The sequence below is a fragment of the Octopus bimaculoides genome, chromosome 1 (genome assembly GCF_046866305.1).
Source record: "Octopus bimaculoides isolate indiv1 chromosome 1, ASM4686630v1, whole genome shotgun sequence".
NCBI lineage: Eukaryota > Metazoa > Mollusca > Cephalopoda > Octopoda > Octopodidae > Octopus > Octopus bimaculoides.
The window spans coordinates 41806081-41831917 of record NC_142928.1 but is presented as its reverse complement, the minus strand read 5'-3'; the positions used below and the strand labels follow the sequence as shown (position 1 = coordinate 41831917).

The 25837-nt window shown below is 37.7% G+C and overlaps 1 protein-coding gene across 1 annotated transcript in view; it reads right to left on the bottom strand.

Annotated features, from left to right (window-relative positions):
- Positions 1–24551, bottom strand: part of LOC106878938 (sedoheptulokinase) — a 40612-nt gene extending 16061 nt beyond the window's left edge. The window contains exon 1 of the mRNA XM_014928309.3: positions 23540–24551. Coding sequence (XP_014783795.1) covers positions 23540–24300 — 761 coding nt within the window. The 5' untranslated portion in view covers positions 24301–24551. The remainder of the gene's footprint in view (positions 1–23539) is intronic.
- Between the last annotated feature and the right edge of the window lie 1286 nt (positions 24552–25837).

The window sequence follows — 25837 nt, the reverse complement described above, 5'->3', positions numbered from 1 at the left end:
AAGAATTGAAGACATTATGGTCATGTCTGAGATGGTCTTTGATCAAAGCATGACACAACCAGAGATGGCCTGGAGATACACAACAACTAAAATAAACAGCTGTAACCTTATGGGGTTACATGTGTTTACTTTTAGGAAAAGATCCAAAGGAAGTTTCCTTTTCCATGTACCTTATAAGAAACAGTTTTCAATCAATTAAATAAGTGTTGACATATTTAATTACTTAATGTAAGGAATATTAAAAAACTAACTAGAAAAATTATGCAGTGAGGAAAAAAAAGACAACAATATTCTATGCCAACCAGTGTACAATCAGTGACTCTGCTATTAGTTTGGGGAAGTCTATGTTGATGTCATGTGCACAGTTGTTTCCCATATTTTCCAAGACAATTACATTATTAGTCATTCATTGACCAAATGTTTTTTCTTTATAGCATAATTATTTCTGGTTAGCTTTTTCATGCAGTTGGTATGTCCAAATTATTTTATTCTCTAAACATTTATCATTTAGCAAGTCTGTTATAGTTTTCTATGCCAACTAGTGTACAATATTTAATTATTTTAGCAATAAAGCAAAGTTAAAGCTTAATGAAGGAGGTTCAATAAAATTGAAACACGTCACATGTTCCAAAATAGTTAAAATACTCACTAATATTTTTTTTCGTGACTGTTTAATTATTTCTAGTTAGTTTATTAATGCTCCCCATCCCCATCATATTTGCTTGCTTTTCACGGGGATGTCATTTTTGAGTAATTTAGTCTCTAAAATTACTTGACATGCAGTTTTGTGCTGCATTTCCCAGTATACTTATTTCACATTAGTGAATCAGGTCATTGCCAGTGATAGAATAGGTCAACACTCTGATAGCATGACAAACAGTGACTGAATTACTAAGATACTGCAATCTAAATTGTAAACTATATATATGATGGGGTGCTGAAAAGTTCTTAGCTTTGGGTAAAAGAAAATACAGGAGGATCAGTTAATTACGATTTTAATGAACATATCCCCCTCTCAGATTCACACACTTATTGCAATGGTCCTTCAGTTTTTTTAAGCCCCATAAAAGAACTCAGAAGGTTGGGCTTCCAACCAGGCCTATCCCGAGACCCTTAAAGTCAAGAACTTTTCAGCACCTCCTCATAAATGCTACAATCAAAATTTGCATAGAGTTGTTTTACTTCACTGTTACGAACCTTTCTGTCATTTGTTTTCCAATCCTTGTTTTCTGTGTAAAAGATTACATTAGCTTAAAATAATTCTTTGAAAATGTCTCCCTTCTAAATTTTGATTCTAAATTCTCAACTGTGACAAATCTGGGGTTGTTAATTAGGTGTTGTTAGTTCTGTATGGGAGCAATTTTCTTACCCAATAATCAAAACTTATTATTCTTTTTTATTTCTCTCTTATTCTAAGACACTAAGAACTGGAGCTGATTAACTTGACTATAACACAATCTACGTACTTGCTTGTTTTATCCATTCAGTAAACATACTCAACCTACCATTAGAGGGAAAACAACAGAAGGAAGTTTATCAAACTAGAGCTTAGTTTGTCTGGCTATAGAAACAATAGTCTGAAGGAAGACAAAATGTATAGAACATTTGTTTCCACCTAGTCACATCCTCTAAATAAACACTAAAAGTTGGCAACAATCTTTGTATTGTATTTTCTCTTAGGCTGTATAAGGATAACAATAGTCACTTCAGTAAAACAGGTAGGTTATAGTTAATTATAATATTCAACAAGATAAAGCAGCAGTTCTGTACACACACATATACCAAAATTCTTTCGATATTTCCTTATAAACTTCCCATCTTCTAATTAAATTCTGGCAGAGAAATACAATGCACACGCGACATTTATATATATATATATATATATATATATTGCTGACATACTCAAGGTAAAAATTGTCTCAAATACTAAATAACTTGGCAACATAACACCTTTGTACTAATACATGACATTGTCAAAAATAAAGAACTTACATAAAATAATAAATTTGAAAATATAAAAAAAAGAAACAATATCCTATATGAGTCAGATACACTGTAAAGTGCAAACATTTCATTGAGACATTTATGTTTAGTTATTAATTTTTTTCTTTTTCATTTTATGTATATATGTGTGTGTACATGTATCACCAGTGAATCTGTCTTTGACACATCATAAAACCTTCATCAAATCCCTATCTTTATCTAAATGTATACATATTAAATCTATACGAAGATCTTAACATCCACTGAGCTATAATTAGTTACCACTAAAATTCATTCTTACATAATCTTTTACCATCATCATCATCATCATCCTTATCTCTATTCTACCATGCTTATGAGGGTTAAATATATCTGCAATTCATCACACGCATGGTTTAATGGTTATTAATCTACTTTGCAACATTGTGAATTTAGGTTTAACCTCACTGTGGTACACTGGGGAAAAGTATTTTTTACCATAGTCTTGTGATTGAAATTTGGTAGATTGAAACTGTGTGGAAGTACTAGGTGCTTTCTATGAGGCATTAGCAGCAGTGGGGTCACCAAGTAACTTGCAAGACAAGATCCCTCAATTGGGAGGAGGGACAGAAAGGTGTCTTGCAGTAGAAGAGAGATACAGCTTCCTCAGATGGGGAAGAGAGGAAGATGGGTGAGGGCCTGTACATCCAAGTTACAGGGTATTGTATATAATGGAGTGAACCAGGGATCAGAGAGGATGGGTAGGTCAGTGAGTTCACAAGATTTCGAAAGGAGGGTGGGAACTAGATGTGGTAGGGGATCTAACAGGAACATATAACATGCAGGTTGATAGGTGGATACATAGGAGAATGAAGGAGAGTGGGGGAAAACATCAAAGGAAAGTATGGGTGAGTTGTGGGAGAGGGAGGAGGTTCATGGACAAGGATTTCACTTTGCTGGGCAGTCTTCTCAAGCACATCATAATGCCAGTTGTCTCTGTCCTTAGTCATCTAAGGCTAAACATTTGAAGGTCATTTCTCACCACTTCATCCTATGCCTCCTAGGTCTTCCTCTTCTACAGATTCCTTTAACATTTAGAGATTGGTACTTCTTTATACAGCTGTCCTCATCCATATGCATCACATGACCATACATGTGCAGTCTTCTCTCTCTCACACTACAGCTGATGCCTCTTATACCCAATTTCTCTTAAAAACATTTACACTTCGTTGTACATGCACATTGCATGTCTAGCAGAGCATGCTGGCTTCATTTCTTTCAAGCTTTTGCATGTCCTCTGCAGTCACAGCCCACGATTCACTGCCATGTCACATAGCCGTCTGTATACAGGCATCATATAAAAGGGAGAGGCCTTTTGTGACCAACAAAGGTAATAGTCAGAGCTGGCTCAAGGTACCGATAACTTGGGCCAAAGAGGGCATGACAAAGACAAGGAACTTTCCACGACTGTCAGCTTGTACATACTGAAGTTCAGCTTGCCTGGGGTGCCAGCACCCCTAGGGCCAGCCCTGGTAATAGCTCTCTGAACTTTTCCTAGCTGGTTCTTATTCTTGTAACTATGCTTTCAGAACCTCCACCACAGCTAATTTGGTAACCTAAGTAATGAAAACTATTTACTATCTCCAATGATCCCCCTGCACACATGAGGAAATCTGTTTCCTACATATTCTTAGTATTTATTGTACCTGTACATCTACCACACACTAAGATTACTTTCTCTGTTAATCTTCTTGTGATTCCACTGCACCTCTTATGTGTCTACAGTTTGTACAGAGCACACCTTATGAAATTTCGACCTATATCTTTTCTATATATTGTACAGGGCCTTTTCCCTGAAGGGTTAAGTAAATTGTCTGCTTTCCAGCTTACTAGTATTTTGGTTTTTGCTAAATTAAACTCTAAGGCCCTTAAATTCCAGTCTTTGCATCCATACATGAAATTTCTTCTCTAATTCTAGTAGAGATTCAGCTATAAGAACAAGGTCATCAGCATAGGACATTGTCAAAGACTTTCTCCATGTTGATAAATGCCAAGTTCAGCAGTTTACTTTTTGCTAAGTGCTTCTCCTGCATATCATTGCTTTCCTTAATTTTGGTCAGGTTAATTGAAATCAGGACACATCTACCTAACATTTGACTTTCTTCAATTAAAGAAATCACAGACATAGTGTACAAATAAATAGTAATTAGATCCACAATGTTTTATGCCAGACTTTCTTGCACCCCACCTCATCTCCCTGCAACAAATGACATGTCACATCTTTCCATGCTATACACAGATCCCCTATACAATAAAATCAAAAATGTTCAAAATGTAAAGTACAGAATGAATGTTTCAACAAGATGCAACTCACAGAGTATATTCAATCAACCTCAAATATATCTGTTATACCATATTAAGCAAACTGAACCTCCGACTCTGCAGAAATACATATAATGATAGCATTAACTTCAGTAGCCCTAAATATTGTGTTGGAATACCAGAGATAATTGCAGAGGGATATCAACTGTGGTACTTCAACCAAACCCACCACACCTACTTTTTTTCTCTAGGACCACCACCAGCCTATATCATGAGCCAATGATGGAGCCTCTTTGTGGCTGCCTAACCTGCAAGAAGTAGCAGCCAAACTTCACTCTATCATCTTAAGAAAGAAAAGGCCACATTGGATAACATAGTTCTACATACTCTTAAAAAGATAAGATAGACATGACTGGAATGCCTTGATCACAGGTTTGCTTGATCTGGGACTTACTGACAACAAACCTGCAAGGAAAATCTGTGAAAAAAATGCAATATGTGCAGACAGTCACACTGTACTTCATACAATAAACTTCTGTATATCATCATGTGATGTGTGGTCCTCACCTGGAGGAAAGCAAGGAGTATTTGGAACATTGGGTCTGTGATTCACACTTAGTCAATCCAACTACCTATATTCTGTTTAAATGGGACAGCACAAGAACAACTACAAGTCAAATATAAAAAAATTACTTAGCGTTAAGGCAATATCCTAATAATTTCTAGATAAAGCAGTTATTGCTTTATAAATCTTACCAAGTAGTTCATATTATCTGCTTCAGTAATTGTGTTTGTATTATTGCAATAACAGGAGACAAGACAGGCCTGACCCCATTGTTGTTAACATGCAATGTCACTAGGTTATTGATTGCAGCAAGAAATTATTATTTTACAGATGAACCTTTCAAGCAGGTCATGTTATTTACTTCAGATGTTCCAGGGTTGAGCAGTTAAGATTCAATATGTGTGTGTGTGTGAGAAAGAGAGGGGGGGGAGGAGAGAGAGAGAGAGAGTGTGTGTGCGTTATGGAAAGCTCTTGGAAAAATAGTTGTGATAGATTTAATTCCCAAATGAACCATTTCACTTGAGTTTTTTTCTTTCTTAAGATGTGCAACAGACAGATCTTCAGCTATGGTGAGACCTACTGTTTAACTCCCAGTTAATTACAGATGCAACATACTGATTAATTTCATATAATTCCATTTTTAGCCTGAATAAGCAAGCAACAAGGAGTATTTTTAGTAAATGATTACTGTTATTTAATGTTGCTCTTTTCACATGCTTATGGCTGCTCAATGAATTTGATGACAACAGCTTCTTCACTAATGGATCCTTTGAGGATTGTACTATTGTACTACTAAAAGCGAAGTAGCAACAGAGGACACCTATGCTATAACACCCTGTATGTCCTCGTGAGTGAGGAAACTACAGAGAAGATGATATTTCAACACTGCAGATGCATGTAATGCTCCTTCTGCTGCAAATGACAACAGTTGCCTGAAATCCTAGAACCATGATCTACATTGCAGGATACCTGTGTAATGAAGCTTTACAGAAGTTTGAGAGCATGTATTTTCCAGTTTCACTATCATCACTGTGGAGGAGATAGAACAAGTGGCAAGATGACTCAAAACAACAATTATCTCTTCCCAGCTGCTGGAGTTTTCCAGGTATCTAATCTGTCAGAAACTGACTTAAGTAGGTTACTACAGCTTGTTTCTCTCTTTGGCAGTACCTGCCTAACATTTATCATCTTGGATTCACTTACAAAACACTAAGACAGTACAGATAGGTCAACTTATCCACAGCTAAGGCTATTTACTTCTCTCCTAGACAGATGTTCAGACAAAATCTAGGGACTTATAACTCCTGTCACCATCATAAGTATTTCCATATTTTCATATACTATAGCTAAATAGTCACTGTATATTGAGTTCATTCTTTCAACAAATTTTGATTTTATCCTGCTGGTTTTCTGGCAACCCTTTTTAACAGGCTAGCTTGGTATATTCATCAATGACCTGACCCTGTAAAAGTAATACAGTACAACCTAGCTAATGGTAACATTATCTCTCCAAACATACATAAGACTCACATATTTATATTGGTTTCAAGTTTTGGCACAAGGTCAGTAGTTTTTAAGGAGGAGGGGCAAGTCAATTACATCAACCCCAAAAGGATGAAAGGCAAAGTTGACCATGGCAAAATTTGGGCTCAGAACATAGAAACAGACGAAATGCTGCTAAGCATTTTGCACAGCATGCCAATGACTCTGCTCAGTCACTGCCTTCTCTCACACATTTATATTAATACCTAGGTCAACTTTGCCTTTCATCTTTTTGGATAAATTAAGTACCAGTTGTGTACTGTAGGTTGATCTAATCGACTGCACCCCTCCCCCCACCAAAATTTCAGGCTTTGTGCCTACAATAGAAAGGATTTATATTAATATATATATATATATATATATATATATATATATATATATATATATATATATATATATATATATATATATATATATATATATATATATATATATGTATATATGTATATATATATATATATATATATATATATATCTGTATACATACACACACTCTCTTATATGTATGTATATATACACACACATATTATTATCATCATTATCATTTTTACATCAACTTCCCATACTGATATGGATTGGAAACGTTGTCATGGTCTGAGTTAGTTCTAATTTGGAGTTACTCCCTCCTAGAATAGTTAGGGGCCACATTTCATGGCAGAGGTAAAGGACATGGACTGCACCCTCTTTTGGCTTTTTTTTTGTTTTGTTTTTCTTCTACAGAAACCCACTTTTTTGACTGCGGAGATTCCGAATCTGCAAAACAAATCGGCATATCAAAATTTTGAAAATGAGCATTAAAGATAAATGTGAGGGTTAGAAAGTATGAGTGGTCAAGATAAGTGAGACATGGAGATGGGCAACAGATGGAAGTTAACCAGGTATGTATCAAATAAGATACCCAAATATATATACATATATATACAATTGATGAAGGAAACAGAATAGATTTAGCACTAGTCTTTATTCAGTACAAGGATCATTTCAGCTCATCCTGCAAGTTGCTGGATGGGTTGAAATGATCATTGTACTGAATAAAGACTAGTGCTAAATCTATTCTGTTTCCTTCGTTAGTTATTTATTATCTCAACTAACACTGTGAAATTCCTGACCTAGATCCAGTAGATATATACCCCAACTATGGATGACATTAGGTAGCCCAAACTATGAATGTGCTTTACTCAACATACAAATTGACATATACTCATTAGTCCCAATAATTACATACATACATACATATATGTACATGAACGTATATACATACATGTACATATATATGCATATACTCATATATTGTTTGTATCACGACAGAACGCACGCGTTACCTTTATACAGTAAGTTTTAACTATTTTTCTAACGCAACTCTCTCTATTTCTATCTCCCCCTCTCATTCTTCCCTCTACTGTTCTTCGCCTCTACCTGTCACTACTTCTCTCTCTCTCTCTATCTCTTGTTACTCGTCCTCTGCCTCTCACCGTTACTACTACTATCTCTCTCTCTCTCTCTCTACCTCTCGTTGCTCACTTTTATTCTACTTCCTCCCCTCCTTTTCCCTCTGCTACTCTTTCTCTTCACACAGCCTTGGTCACGTGTGTCCGGCTGCTATTTCTTTTCGTTCTTGGAATCACCAAGCTCGCACGTACTTCTTTGCCCCTCCTGTACGTGCCTCACAGCGTTCAAGACATACACACTTCACGTCTGGCTGTACAGCCTTTTTGTTTGTTAATTTCACCGTTTTGTTTTCCTGTCTTGTTTTCCGTCCGCCACTACCCTCACGAAAACAATTTAATTTGTGTTCATGGGAAGAACCATTTTAACGATGCGTACTGCCTTAATTCTTCGAAACGCCGGAGTTTTAATGGTGGCAGCTGATGAAGGGGATGTTTCTATGTGGCCTGCTTGTTTGTTGCACCTTGTTTACCATTTTGTCCTTGTTCTTTTGCCACGTCATGTACCCAGTTATGTATCTATATGTACATGTAGATGAATGTATATACATACATGTACATATATATGCATATACTCAAATATTGTTTTTATATATATATATATATATATACACACACAACATCATCATCATCATCATCGTCGTTTAACGTCCGCTTTCCATGCTAGCATGGGTTGGACGATTTGACTGAGGACTGGTGAAACCAGATGGCTACACCAGGCTCCAATCTGATTTGGCAGAGTTTCTACGGCTGGGTGCCCTTCCTAACACCAACCACTCAGAGAGTGTAGTGGGTGCTTTTACGTGTCACCCGCACGAAGGCCAGTCAGGCGGTACTGGCAACGGCCACGCTCAAGATGGTGTATTTTATGTGCCACCCGCACAAGAGCCAGTCCAGGGGCACTGGCAACGATCTCGCTCGAAAGTCCTTAGACATGCCGTGGGCACAAGTGCCAGAAAGGCGATGCTGGGCACAGGTGCCATCACAAATTCACTTTCGCTTGCCCCAATAAGTCTTCACAAGCTGAGTTTCGTGTCCAATTTAACTCGATTTCGATTTCACTTGCCACAACAGGTCTTCGCAAGTGGAGTTTAGTGTCCAATTTAACTCGATTTCGATTTCACTTGCCTCAACAGGTCTTCGCAAGTGGAGTTTAGTGTCCAATGAAGGAAACATATATCTATATATCATCATCATCATCGTTTAACGTCCGCCTTCCATGCTAGCATGGGTTGTACGATTTGACTGAGGACTGGCAAAACAGATGGCTACACCAGACTCCAATCTGATTTGGCAGAGTTTCTACAGCTGTATGCCCTTCCTAACGCCAACCACTCCGAGAGTGTAGTGGGTGCTTTTACGTGCCACCGGCATGAAGGCCTGTCAGGCGGTACTAGCAAGGGCCACGCTCAAAATGGTGCATTTAATGTGCCACCTGCACAGGAGCCAGTCCAGCGGCACTGGCAACAACCTCACTCGAATGCTTTTTCATGTACCAGTAAGGCGACGCTGGTAACGATCATGCTCAAATGGTGCTATTTACGTGCCACTAGCACAGAAGCCAGACAGCTGCTCTGACAATGATCACACTCGGACGGTGCTCTTAGCGCTCCACTGGTACAGGGCCATCACAATTTCGATTTCACTTGCTCCAACAGGTCTTCGCAAGCCGAGTTTAGTGTCCAATGAAGGAAAGGTACGCATAAGTGGGCTGGCTACACCCCTAGCAGAGGCCTTGGATTATGGTCTCACTTGGCTTGCCGGGTCTTCTCACGCACAGCATATTTCCAAAGATCTCGGTCACAAGTCATTGCCTCGGTGAGGCCTAATGTTCAAAGGTCGTGCTTCACCACCTCATTCCAGGTCTTCCTGGGTCTACCTCTTCCACAGGTTCCCTCAACTGCTAGGGTGTGGCACTTTTTCACATAGCTATCCTCATCCATTCTCGCCACATGACCATACCAGCGCAATCGTCTTTCTTGCACACCACAACTGATGCTTTTTAGGTTCAACTTTTCTCTCAAGATATTTACACTCTGTCGAGTATGCACATTGACATTACACATCTATCGGAGCATACTGGCTTCATTCCTTACAAGCTTACGCATGTCCTCAGCAGTCACGGCCCATGTTTCACTGCCATGTAGCATGGCTGTTCGTACATATGCGTCATACAGTCTGCCTTTTACTCTGACTGAGAGGCCCTTTGTCACCAGCAGAGGTAAGAGCTCTCTGAACTTTGCCCAGGCTATTCTTATTCTAGCAGCTACACTTTTAGCACACCCTCCCCCACTACTAACTTGGTCACCTAGATAACGGAAGCTATCAACTATGTCTAGTTTTTCTCCCTGGAATGTGGCAGAAGTTGTTTTCTGCACATTTTCAGTGTTTATTGCTCCTGAACATCTGTCACATACAAAAACTAACTTCCTAGTTAGCCTTCCTTTGATATTACTGTACCTCTTATGTGTTCACAGCTTACACTGGGTACATCTTATAGAGTTTCTACCTACGCCTTTTCTACAGATCGAGCAGAGCCATCTACCTGAAGGGGTTTGTGTTTTGTCTACCTTCCTACTTATTAGGACTTTGGTTTTAGCTAGGTTGACTCTAAGGCCCTTCAATTCTAGTCCTTGCTTCCACACCTGAAACTTCACCTCTAGTTCTGATAGTGACTCCGCAATTAGGGCAAGGTCATCAGCATAGAGGAGCTCCCAGGGGCAACCTGTCTTGAACTCCTCTGTGATTGCCTGGAGGACTATGATAAATAAGAGGGGGCTGAGGACGGAACCTTGGTGGACCCCTACCTCTACCCGGAATTCATTACTGTACTCATTTCCAACCCTCACCTTACTGACAGCGTCTCTGTACATGGCTCACACAGCTCTCACTAACCATTCTTCTATCCCCATTATCCTCATTGACCACCAGATAAGGGATAGGGGGTCCCTGTGAAAGGCTTTCTCCATATCAACGAAAGCCAGGTACAGAGGTTCATCTTTGGCTAGGTATTTCTCCTGCAGCTGTCTTACCAGAAATATAGCATCAGTGGTACTTTTCCCTGGCACGAACCCAAACTGCATCTCATCTACACTGACTCTCTCGCTAATTAGTTGGGCTATGACTCTTTCCGTGACTTTCATTACCTGATCCAACAACTTGATACCTCTGTAATTATTTGTATCTAAAGCATCACCTTTACCGTTGTAGCAGTTGACAATGGTGCTGCTACATCAGTCATTGGGTATGACTCCTTCATGTATCACCTGGTTAACAATATGGGTCACACATATGTATACATATATATATACATATATATACACAGATATATATATATATATATATATATATATATATATATATATGTATATATTATATACATATATATACACATATATATATACACATATATATATACACATATATGTACACATATATATACATATATATACACATATATATACATATATATACACATATATATACATATATATATCTACATATATATACATATATATACACACATATATATACATATATATATACACACATATATACATATATATATATATACACATATCATCATCATCATCATCATCATCGTTTAACGTCCGCTTTCCATGCTAGCATGGGTTGGACGATTTGACTGAGGACTGGTGAAACCGGATGGCAACACCAGGCTCCAGTCTGATTTGGCAGAGTTTCTACAGCTGGATGCCCTTCCTAACGCCAACCACTCAGAGAGTGTAGTGGGTGCTTTTACGTGTCACCCGCACGAAAACGGCCACGCTCGAAATGGTGTCTTTTATGTGCCACCCGCACAAGCCAGTCCAGGGGCACTGGCAACGATCTCGCTCGAAAATCCTACAGGAGCCAGTCAGGCGGTACTGGCAACGGCCATGCTCAAAATGGTGCATCTCATGTGCCACCTGCACAAGAACCAGTCCAGGGGCACTGGCAACGATCTTACTTGGCTTGCCGGGTCTTCTCACGCACAGCCCATTTCCAAAGGTCTCGGTCCGTAGTCATCGCCTCGGTGAGGCCCAATGTACGAAGGTCTTGCCTCACCACCTCAGCCCAGGTCTTCCTGGGCCTACCTCTTCCACGGGTTCCCTCAACTGTTAGGGTGTGGCACTTTTTCACGCAGCTATCCTCCTCCATTCTCACCACATGTCCATACCAGCGCAATCGTCTCTCTTGCACGCCACAACTGATGCTTCTAATGTTCAGCTTTTCTCTCAAGATACTTACACTCTGACGGGTATTCACATTGACATTACACATCCAACGGAGCATACTGGCTTCATTCCTTGCGAGCTTACGTATGTCCTCAGCAGTTACAGCCCATGTTTCACTGCCATGTAGCATGGTTGTTCGTACGCATGCGTCATACAGTCTGCCTTTTACTCTGAGTGAGAGTCCCTTTGTCGCCAGCAGGGGTAAGAGCTCTCTAAACTTTGCCCAGGCTATTCTTATTCTAGCAGCTACACTTTCAGCGCACCCACCCCCACTACTAACTTGGTCGCCCAGATAGCGGAAGCTATCGACTACCTCTAGTTTTTCACCCTGGAATGAGATAGAAGTTGTTTCCTGTTTGTTTGCAGTCCTTATTGCACCTGAACATCTGCCACAAACAAAAACTAACTTGCTAGTTAACCTGCCTTTGATGTTGCTGCACCTCTTATGTGTCCATAGCTTGCACCAGGTACATCTTATAGAGTTACTACCTACTCCTTTTCTACATACTGAGCAGGGCCATCTACCTGAAGGGATTTGTGTTTTATCTACCTTCCTACTTATTAGGATTTTGGTTTTAGCTAGGTTGACTCTAAGGCCCTTCAATTCTAGACCTTGCTTCCACACCTGAAACTTCTCCTCTAGTTCTGATAGTGACTCCGCAATTAGGGCAAGGTCATCAGCATAGAGGAGCTCCCAGGGGCAACCTGTCTTGAACTCCTCTGTGATTGCCTGGAGGACTATGGTAAATAATAGGGGGCTGAGGACGGAACCTTGGTGGACCCCTACCTCTACCCGGAATTCATTGCTGTACTCATTTCCAACCCTCACCTTACTGGCAGCATCTCTGTACATGGCTCGCACAGCTCTCACTAACCATTCTTCTATCCCAAGTTTCCTCATTGACCACCAGATAAGGGATCGGGGGACCCTGTCAAAGGCTTTCTCCATGTCAACGAAAGCCAGGTACAGAGGTTTATCCTTAGCTAGGTATTTCTCTTGCAACTGTCTCACTAGAAATAAGGCATCAGTAGTGCTTTTACCTGGCACGAACCCAAACTGCATCTCATCTAAATTGATTCGCTCCCTAATTAGTTGGGCTATGACCCTCTCTGTAACTTTCATAACCTGATCTAACAGCTTGATGCCTCTGTAATTATTTGTATCTAAAGCGTCCCCTTTACCTTTGTAGCAGTTGACTATGATGCTGCTACACCAGTCATAGGGTATGACTCCTTCGTGTATCACCTGGTTCGTAATACGGGTGACTAGGCTATAGCCAACACTGCCAGATATTTTGAGCATCTCTGCAGTGATTCCTGATGGGCCGGGGGCTTTCCCAGTCTTCATACTCTTAATTGCTTTATCTACCCTGGTACTATCAACTCGGATAGCTGGTCCCTCTATTGGGTCGACATAAGGCAGGCTCTCTTTCTCCCATTCATTCTCTTTATTAAGCAATCTATCGTAGTGGCATCTCCAGACCTCTTTCTTTGCATCCTCATTTAATGCAAGCGTACCATCATCCATGCGAACACATTTCTCTCCTACAACATCACTATTCTCTCTCCTACACTGTCTTGCAACACGAAATACCTCGATAATATATATATACATATATATATACACATATATATATACATATATATATACACATATATATATACATATATATATACAAATATATACACATACATTTCCATATATATACACATATATATACATACATATATATACACATATATATACATACATACATATATATATACATACATATATATACACATATATATACACATATATATATACATACATATATATCTGATTTCTTTGCCAAATCACACAGCAAAAAAAGACTGCATCCATTACCTACATTGACATTGAAGAGGAAGCTGTAATAGCGGCCATAAACGAAATAAGCTCAAATTCGGCAACTGGCCCCAATGGTTTCCCAGCTGTCCTCCTAAAGTTGTGTAAACAAGAATTAGCGGGACCACTCCAGATACTCTTCCAGAGTTTTCTTGCAAGTGGTAAACTTCCCAAAAAGCTGAAGGAAGGCATCATATGTCCTATCCATAAAGGTGGAAGCAGAGCAGAGGCTGGGAACTACAGGCCCATCTCTTGTTTAAAGGATTAGGATGCATGTGTTTCAGTGTAGTGTTTTGTTCGAGAAGGCTGGATGTTTATGACACATAAACATCTGCACTTGTATTATTTCTGAAATAATAGGAGCCTCCTCTACCCTGGGAAATCTATTTAACCCATAGATGAGATTCTGACAGGTACATCTGTTCTGGGTCATATATATCCATACAATTTATATATCATCATCATCATTTAATGTCCGTTGTCCATGCTGGCATGCACAGGATGGTTTGACCACAACTGACATGTTGGAGAGCTGCACCTGGCTCCAGTCTGGGTGATTTTACGTGGCACGTTTATGTGGCATTGGCACGAGTGCTTTTTATGTGGCACAGGACACTTGCAGATCAATCCTATTCACTAGAAGGAGTAGCCTTAACATTTCTGCTGTGGAGTACGTCTTTTTGAATACAGCAAGGCACCAGGTATCTCAGTCCATTGTCATCTTGTCTGAAAGGTTCAGTGTCCTGAGGTTGTCTTTATATATATAGGACATACATGTATAATATAAAGGATAACAGGTATCCACTGAAGTTTAAGTAGCAACCTATAGAAAATGCCATTCAATGTGGCATAATCCATATCTCAAGTGCTCCTTCCAAATAAAACATCCCCATAGAAGGCAGCAGACAAAATAGTTGAAATAGGAGTTGAATCATCATTTTTAATAAATTGTGGGTGTAGAGAAGTAGTAGACACTGCAAAAAGAAATGAGGGAAAATAATCAACACACACATACACACACATACACATATATATATATATACATACATATAAATTTGACATGGGCGATTCTTTCTTGTCTTGGGTTCACGGTCAAAGGACTGGGTAGAGTTGCGCGAAAAATTACAGAGATGTGTAGAATGATCCAGTGGTGATGCTGGGCTTTGTATTTTTTCATAGCTCCCATGGTCACTGAGATAATCTACTATAATAATACACTTGTGTTTATGAATGAGAAAGGAAGGGGTGATGTCATACTTGGTAGTGGGATGATGAAAATTGTACACTGGAAAAAATAAATCAAACAGTGTTTCAACTCTGTGTGAATATATGTGTAGGTATGTAAAAGGGGGTATGTGAATGTGTGTGCGTGTGTGTGTGTGTGTGTGTGTGTGTGTGTGTGTGTGTGTGTGTGTGTGTGCATGTGCGCGCGCAATGGAAGTGGGATGTTTCATCTTTGTTCGCTTAGTATTTGGGTTTATTTTTTGATTTGGTTGAATCTTGGTTGTTTTTTTTTTTTGTTGGTCAGTTGTTTTTAGCGTTTTCACAGAAGAAAGTCATTCTAAAATTGTTTTTTAATGTAAGCGTGCCCAAACAAGAGCAAGTTTTACAGCTACATCATCCAAACCAACCGGGTTGCTAGTATATATATATATCCGCCTGACTGGCCGTGTAGGGTTTTCGAGCGAGATCGTTGCCAGTGCCCCTGGACTGGCTCTTGTGTGGGTGGCACATAAAAGACACCATCTCGAGCGTGGCCATTTTCGTGCGGGTGACACGTAAAAGCACCCACTACACTCTCTGAGTGGTTGGCGTTAGGAAGGGCATCCAGCTGTAGAAACTCTGCTAAATTAGATTGGAGCCTGGTGTAGCCATCAGGTTGTACCAGTCCTCAGTCAAATCGTTCAACCCATGCTAGCATGGAAAGCGGACGTTAAACGATGATGATGATGATGATGATATATATATATATATATAATGAATATTTGCATACTTATTATTAAATAATTTTTTTTTACATATATATACACATATAGTGTGAACTGGTTGTATGTCCACCTTATATTCAGAAACTACAAAACAAATGAACACCCACAAAACCATATATATTATTATCCATTATCTCATAGGATAGATTTGTATAATATTTATTTTGAGAAATAAGAGCCAAATCTCCCTCGACCCACACTCTACTGTCTGTTAAGAAAAGAGATAGAGAAAGATGAAGTTGAAATTTAGTCGTAATAGTAAAAAGTAGATATGCATGCATAAAGTTGAAAACAAGATGTACTGTGAAGGAATGGAAAATCCTTCCATAAGTCTGTTTTACTTTCTCTTTCAGTCTTTATAATAATTTTCTCTCTCTAGCTAGCATATTGGATCAGAGGAAATGGTAAACACACATGTAGAGAAATATATCTGAAGAAAGCAATGACAGTTTTTTTAAAACAGTTACTAAACTTCCATCTTTGGAACTTCAATGCATATACATGTGCAAAAAGAAAAAAAAAAGAAAAACACTTTCCACTAGCAATATATATACAATACCACAATGCTTTATATATTGGTGAAGCATTACATCTATATTGATAGTAAAAAGGAGTGGGGTACAAAAATGAAAATTCCTCAACATGGCATTCTGAAATATTAGCCAAAATCTGCCTCAAAGCACAAATATTCTCTTATGCATGGTCATACATATTATTCAACAGAGGCGACCTCTACATATGTAACTACACTTAATAGGAACAGAAGCCACATCTTCCCACTAATTCACACCCTACTGTTTTATATGTGTCCAAGCCAATAAAGTAGCTGCTACATAGCATCTAGACCTAAGAGATATAACAGCCAAATCTCCCTGAAATCATACCCTACAGTGTGATGCATATAGAGGATTGAGACCTGATAGAAATAGCAAGCAAATTTCCCTGCAAAAACACAATAGTATTTCATGCATATATAAATATATGTATGAACTTAGAAGAAATTCAATATAGTAACTTGACCTGCAAAGAAACATTATTTAAATCATCACTTTATTACATCCTACAATCTTATGTATGAGCCGAGAGAACTTTTATAGGATTGGTAGATAAGATAGACAATAACAGCCAAATCTCCCTCAAACCACATCCTACTATCTTATGTGCACATGAATGAGCAAACTAAACCTAACAACAACCAAATCTCCCTCAGGTCACCCTACTGCCTTATGTACATATATACCAATGGGGAACATTTCTATTTGGTAGGTAGACTTTGTAGAATTAGCAGCTACATCCCCCTAAAAGTACACCCTGCTGTTTCATGTATCCATGTATGTATATGCTAATAACACTTAATTTAGTAATTAAGGCATTTGGCTCACTATCATAAGATCATGAATTTTATTCCTATCAGTGCATTGTGTCCTTGAACAAGAGTTTATTTCATGTTACTCCAGTGCAATGAGCTGGCAAAAATGAGTGCAATGCCTGTTTTTCAAAGGGTCAGCCTTGTCACATTCTGTTTCACACAGCCTTGTCACATTCTGAATCTCTCAGAGAACTATGTTAGGGTACGTGTGTCTATAAAGCACTCAGCCACTTGCACATTAATTTCATGAGCAGGCTGTTCCATTGATTAGATTAACTTGAGCACTCATCATCAAAACTGATGGCGTGCCAATTATATACACCTGTGTACGTATATATATGTATGTGTATATATATATATATATATATATATATATATATATATACATATATATAGGACATATGATATAAGAACACACAAATGTATATATGTATATCTATACAGAACCTCTTAACAGTATTAGAAGCCCTGGGTAAATCACTGCTCTGGGCCCTATAAAATACAGCGTACATAGATAAAAATTGGGCTCCAAGACCTGCGAGGCCCCTGTGCAACATCCCAGTGTGTCCATGCCTTAAGACAGCATTGTGTGTATATGTATGTATGAACCAACAAGGGAGCTGATTACATGGTAGCTGATAGGAAAAGCAACCAAATCTGTAGCAAATCACAGCTTAGATTTTCTAAAACTTTAGTGTGGGATAAAATACAATGCCCCACGTCTTGGATATGATAGTCATATCAGGAAAACTTGCTGGATAAAAATTGTTTAATATCTAGATTAAACTGTTTATTTCCAAAATACCTCTGAAGTCAACTGATTTACCTTTTGAATTTAAAAGCCTCAATTTCCTGCCAGACTCAGTTTCACCATGACTATCAGTACATCTCAAGGGAAAATATTAAAAGCTATTGGGCTGAACCTAGTGGATAAACTGCCTTATCTTTTCATATGATCATCTTCATTTTAATACTTCAAAAGTTGGAAACCGATGGTCTTTTCATCATAATATCACAAGGAAATACTTCAAAATATTGTTTACCATGAGGCTTTAGACTGAATAAGTGACAAAGAATGATTTACCTATTATAATTCATTGTTCTATTATTCATTTTATGTAATTACATCATGAAAGGATTATTTTAACCTAAGAACACAAGAGTTGCTATTGTCCCTTTTCACTCATTCTTAAGGTATCAAAATTTATCACACTTATGCAACCTGGTTAGTAACACAAGTTGATTATATCTGTTAAAAAATAAATATTTGTAAGTTTATAAAGGCCTCAGGATGAATTTTGTACCTTTTATTTTTTTTATTGTTGAAGTTTTAGAGCTATAGGGTCTACTGCATAGTTGCTAACTGAACTTTTAACACAAGTCACAGAGTGGAAAACATTTTTATGATATAACTTTACAGCTTTCTAATTCGCATTCTTTAAAAACCTTAATCTCCATGCTTATGTAACAACAATTATTTGTCTTGAGATGATAATGATAATGGAGTAATCAGTAGGGAGTCAAGTGCTGCATTGAAGAGAATTCAAATCTACGTTACATTGATTTTGCTATTTTATCCCATAAGAGCATTAAGACTTGAAACCATGCCGTACAGTTGACATATCCTGCCACTGCAAAATACATACCCGATTATATAGACAATATCTGTATTTTCAAATAAAATATGGACTCATTATATATTCACATCAATATATAATCATATAAAGGGCAGCAAGCTGGCAGAGTCATTAGCATGCCAGGCGAAATGCTTAGCAGTATTTCGTCTGCCGTTACTTTCTGAGTTCAAATTCTACTGAGGTCAACTTTGCTTTTCATCCTTTCGGGGTTGATTAAATAAGTACCAGTTATGCACTGGGTCGATGTAATCAACTTAATTCCTTTGTTTGTCCCCTCTATGTTTAGCCCCCTGTGGGCATTAAAGAAATAGATATATTATCATATAAAGAAAATGACAGACCAACATATGTCTTTCAGAAATAATACAAGTGCAGACCATGGGAATTTGTCTTTTTTTTTCTCTCTACTCTATATGTATGCATGATTTGTGCAGTTGTTTGAAGAAAAGAACAATGAAGTATATAAGTGTGTGTCTGTCTGTGTTTGTCCCACCACCACTTGGAAACTGATGTTGGTTTGTTATCATCCCAGTAACTTGGCCAGAGAGACCAACAGAATAAATACCAGACTTAAAATAAGTATTGGAGGGCGAATTCTTAAACTAAACAATTCCGATCAGTGTCCTGGCATGGCCACAGACCAATGACTGAAACAATACAGACATACATACATATACACATACACACATACACATTCATTACAACTATTTTTTCTTCCTTTCCCCTATCTTACTGAAGAACGACTTAAGCCCGAAACGTCAATAATACACTTTCAATTTCATTGAGCGTTTAACTTTACATCGTAAATGTTTCAACTCCCTTCACTCACACACACACACACACACACACACACCTTTACATCAACAGTTCTTAAACAGACATGCAAAACAATTGTCTCGCTAGGGAAGTAGTAATTCTCGGCAGAGAAATAAGCGCTATTTTATTCTGATGGGTCGATAAAAACAAAACATCAACCAAATTCTGGAATTTAATCAATTAACCGCATCCTATCTTAACTAAATAATTACTTATGAATTATTTTTTGTTTATCTCGTGACTTACTCCGCTTCTACACTGTAATAGTGGGGGCCGGTGTGTAAGACTATAGATTAAACAGGTTTAACGCTTCGTTTAAAGCGCTAATTGCTACTGGCAAGGGAAAATGTTTAGAGTAATACAATAAGGAAGAGAGAAGGATAATCATATATGCTGATTTGTTGACATTTGACGTGAAAGAGATGACATGGTTGATAGAAAATAAAAAGCGTAAATGGGACTTAATAATTACTTTTCATTGGACTGCGGCTGGCGCAAACACATGTGTAAGCGCGTACCAATTCAAACAAGTTCAACTGCTAGAAATAGCAGCTAAATCAGACCACAAACCACTATCTAAAAAACGAAGAGGACGAATTAATGTAGTCCTGGATGCTTCCTCCTACAAAAGATGGAAGAGTCAAGGCTCGTACACTTTTGATAACAAGTCTGATTAGTTAACTTGTAGCACTCTACATCTTTATATTTATCATTACACATCCCATTTTCTTTTAATGACATACACACAGGATGTAATTTATTTACAGATGTATATTTACATAATAAAATTGTCACAAAAAAAAGGAGACGCGTTTATTCAAGTATAAACGTGCAGTTATGTTTAGAAGTGAATCGGCCACCAGCAGTGAAATAGCAACTAGAAATGAAACACACCAAAACTACGATATAAAGTCTTCGATTTTAAATCATGGTATTTGTGCAAAACATGATTCATAACTTCAGACCACCTGTCAGTCAAAACTAGGAATCGAAATATAGGAATTTGTAAGAGCCAGCGCTAAGAAAATATCCGCATAATATTTTACGAGTTATTTTTAAAGAAGGGATACATTTTCAAAAGCAAAAAAAGTGAACATCCTCTATATTCTGATAATTACGGACTGGAAGGTATTTTAAGAAAGCAACAAGCTATTCATATGTCATTTTGCGCAGATATAGTATATTTTTAGGAACGAATATTGTTTTCTTTACTCTTTTACTTGTTTCAGTCATTTGACTGCGGCCATGCTGGAGCACCGCCTTTAGTCGAGCAAATCGACCCCAGGACTTATTCTTTGTAAGCCTAGTATTTATTCTATCGGTTCTTTTGCCGAACCGCTAAGTTACGGGGACGTAAACACACCACCATCGGTTGTCAAGTGATGTTGGGGGGGGGGACAAACACAGACACACAAACATATACACACACACACATATACATATATACAACAGGCTTCTTTCAGTTTCCGTCTACCAAATCCACTCACAAGGCTTTGGTCGGCCCGAGGCTATAGTAGAAAACATTTGCCCAAGATGCCACGCAGTGGGACATTATTTTCTTGTAAAATTTCACTGTAGAACGAGTCAATCCTTCACATAATTAATGCAATAGGAGACTGATGCTTTGTGAGCTATAAGTATGGAACGCCGTTGCCCTGCATGCCTGCTCATTTGCAATTCTGATGAGATTCCTAAAACTTGATCTCAGTAATTTGGAAACTAATAACTTTAGGGCTGGGTTTAACTTTCGCGGGCAAAATCTTACTAAAAAGAAAGAAAAAATGTAACTGAATTTTACCTTTCACAATAAATCAAACTGCTTCTACTTAAACAATAAATCAACTGTTTCTACCTAAACAAAAAAATTTGAACTATTCTACTAGACCAAGAGTTCTCAATTGGGGTCCGTATAAGATTTTGTTGTTGAAGTTAATAAACAATAAATTAGTTATACACAATACACAAAATATTTTAACAGTTTATATACAACCCCTAATAATGGTTAATGTTTACTTTACCTCCCGGTCACCAAAACAAAACAAAAAAACGTGTAAAAGATGTAAAAAAATGTGTAGAAAACGAATATGAAAACAAAAATTTGCGCAAACGAACGGCGAGGTGGGGTGAGGACTTTCGGAAAATTCATACGATTCGATTTTTCCCTCATAACTTTCAGGAAAATGGGTATATATTAGTGAAATTTTATAGAAATACTTTTCAAACGGCATAGATTACAATTATTAAGAAATTTGTGGGGAAAATTTTTTTCCGAAGGGGTAGGGAGAGGAGTTTGGGAAAGTTCACACGATCCGTTTTCATTCCCTCGTAACTTTCAGGAAAATGGGAATCTTTTAGTGTGAAGTTTATGCAAATACATTTCAAACAGTATAGATTACAATTATAAAGAAATTTGTGGAAGAAGAATTTTCCCAAGAGGGTGGGGAGAGGAGTTTCGGATCAAGTAGACCACATAAGTTGGAATTTCTCCGTTTTGACGGGGATTTTTCCAATTGTCTTTCACCACAGCCTTCAATATGATAGGGAGCATCTTTTTATGAAAAAACGGTTTGGAATATTTACGATTTTTTTTTTCTTCCTCCCTAATGATGATACAAATGGACCAAACGAGTGCTCTATTGGTGGGATGTGTAAGCATCAACAAAAAAATAATTTTAACTTTTACCCCCACTTTAATTAAGCGAGGCCGTGTGTGTGTGTGTAAAAAAAACATTTTTCTAACAGAAATGTATGCTATCTAAAATTATCTTTTACATACCTATCTTTTAAAAACCACTGTGGATAAATACCAAAAACGACCTCAGGCTCTCCAATATTTTAAATTATAAACAGAAACAATCAGGGGTTGAAAAAAAAAATCATAAATTTTCAAATTTTTTCCTATAGCATGTGTTTATGGGGAGAAAATATTGAAAAACATCAATATATGCGAGAGTGAGAAGGAAACGAGGAAGGTTGTCCTGGGATATGCAAGAAACAGCAGCCAAATCTCCCTTAAATCACACTTTTCCCTCTGAAAATGTTGACATTATTACCGAAAAGGCTCCTCCCCTAGTTTTTAAGTGCAAAAAATTGGCCAAAATCGGTCCGCAGGTTGGATGAGGAGTAAAAAAAAAAATGAACTTATGTGGTCTTCCTGATCCGAAACTCCGTTTTTTCGAAACTTTTCTCCCTACCCCATGGAAAAGATTTTCCTCACAAATTTCTTTATGATCGTAATCTATACCGTTTGAAAGATATTTGTATAAACTTTCATTAAAAGATGCCCATTTTCCTGAAAGTTAGGAGAGAAAAAATCAGATCGTGTGAATTTTCCCAAAATCCTCTCCACACCTTTTTGGAAAACATTTTCCCTACAAATTTCTTTATAGTCGTAACCTATGCAGTTTGAAAGGTATTTTTTATAAAATTTAATTAATATATATTGATTTTCCTGAAAGTTATGAGGGTAAAATCGGATCGTGTATTTTGCAACCCAATTATAAAAATACAATAGGATTTTTTTTTTAATGTGAGGGTCCATCAGGGTAAAATAGAAATCAGCGGTCCATAGGCGAAAAAAGAGAAATGGTTGAGAACTACAGTACTAGAAAAAACGTGTTGGAAAAATGTGGGTTTTTTTTAATGTGTAAACACATCCATTCAGTGATACACATCCACTCGCGCATATAATTGAAAGGACCAAAACATGTGTAACACAAGCACCTTTCTCTTTAATAACAGCTGCCATGAAATGCATGTGCAGTACTTTATAAAGTGAGTTAACTTACATTCCAGTATTCCAAGATACATGTTCAGTATTGAAGTAGCCCCAGCTGGCTGCTATTTGAGGTGACATAACAGGATGAGTAAGGCCGCAAAGAAGTGAAACAAGGTAGTCCATTATAGTTCCAGCACAATCAAAGCGCTTAAGAAAATCAGGTTGATGTCGGGCCATCCAGAATAATGTGGCACAACCATGACCCGTGGCTAATCTAAGGTGTGAGTCTGCTGGTGGTAAACAAGCTAAAAATTTTGTTTTACAGCGTTGGTCTCGCCATGTAATGAGTTGACTGGGTTCTTGTTTATTCCATTTGTGAGACGAGGAGCCGAAACTTGATAGTTCTTTCTTAGAAGTCTCTTCACTCCGCCATAACATAACACCATGCATCTGTCCTGTGATTGCTAAACAAACAACTCGGCTCAAATGTTCCTTGTCGAAGGTTGATATACATTGATGAAGTACATGAAGGATCTGTACAGGGTTCTGCTCGCAACCATCTAGTCCAATTTGACTTTCAATATCGGCTTTAGTAACTTGAGCAGCAGTCTTGAGAGGTTTTTTGGTGATGCTATCTACAAGGGCTATTTTTATGGAAGTAGTGCCTAGATCAATACTAAGGACAAGTCTTGAAGTCAAATCTTTGTAAGCCGTATGCTTATGTGTTGTTGACGAAGTGGCCGGAGCACAATTCAATAGCCGGCTGCCAGTGTTCATATTGCAAATGCCGCTAATCGAAAAGGTAGCTTGATTCACATCAGGTTCAGGCATCTTTACTTTATGGCCGCCATGAAACTAAAAACATCCCTAATATTACAAAGCATATGATTAATGTCAAAACTTAACGAATCACTTCAATCAAACTGAATCAAAACATGCGCACCTATAAGCTTCTATCGTCTTATAACCAGTCGTAACTTGAATCTGCGAGAAAGCGTATTAGCAGTCGATTTGTATATTGTATAATGAAAAGTATGGAAGAACATAACTACAATATTATAGACACATGTGACTTGTATTCCAGATTTACACATCAGAATTTACATATTGTCAAATACACTCACAGAATTAACCAATTATGTGATGGTATATTTAAACTGAACAACGATTTTATTTGAAATTGACTGAATAATTTATAACAAACGTTCAAAATGATTTTCTTTCAATAGAGTCAGCTCATCTTGGGATATATTTTTCATTGCTCGTTCCAGATCGTCTAAACTAGTGGTTCTCAACCAGGGTCCAAATGACCCTTTAGGTGGGGGCCCATGTAAAATTTTGTTAAAATTTATGTGCAATTATTTTTTTATACTTCTACAATACACAGAATATCTTAAGAAATTTTAGTACAACTCCTAATAATATTTACTCATAAAAGTATTTTATCTTTCACTTGTTTCAGTTATTAATTAGACTGCAGCCATGCTGGAGCACCGCCTTGATGAATTTCTAGTCGAATGAATTGACCTCAGTACTTATTTTTAGTTAGTTAGTTATTTGTTGAGCCTAGCACTTATTCTATCGGACTTTTTTGATGTAAACACGCCAACATCGGTTGTCAAGCGGTGGTGGGGAACAAACGCAGACACAAAGATACACACACACACACACACACGCATATACACGCACGCACACACACACACACACACACACACACACACACACACGTATAGATATATATATGACGGGCTTCTTCCAGTTTCCGTCTACCAAATCCACTCACAAAGCTTTGATCAACCCAAGGCCATAGTAGAAGACATTTGCCATGCAGTGGGACTGCACCCAGAACCATGTAGTTGTAGAGCAAGTTTCTTACCACACAGCCACGCCTGTGCCTATGCAATCTTTTTAAACATTGAATAGCTATGAGGATCCACACACGTAAAATAAGAATCAAAGTGGTCCATAGATAAAAAAAGAAATGACTGAGAACCACTAATCTAAGCCAATAGCATGGAATTTCTGTATTATTCTTTGCTTCAACTTATCAATAAATTTTGCACACAACATTAAGTTCTGCACACAATATAAAGTTCTGCCTATGTATTATTGGTTGTGTTAAAATGGATTGGCATAAAACTCATTAATAATTTCATATGTTCTTAATGCTACTGTATCACTTTTTACCATTTTTACAACTCTATTTGAACGACTATATTTGTGTTCAAATTCAATGGCAAATGTACCAATAAGGCATGATGTATACAAATAATATGTATGTATGTATGTATGTATGTATGTATGTACACTTATATAGATGTGTGCGTATGTATGTGTGTATACGTGCATATGTGTATATAAATTTATA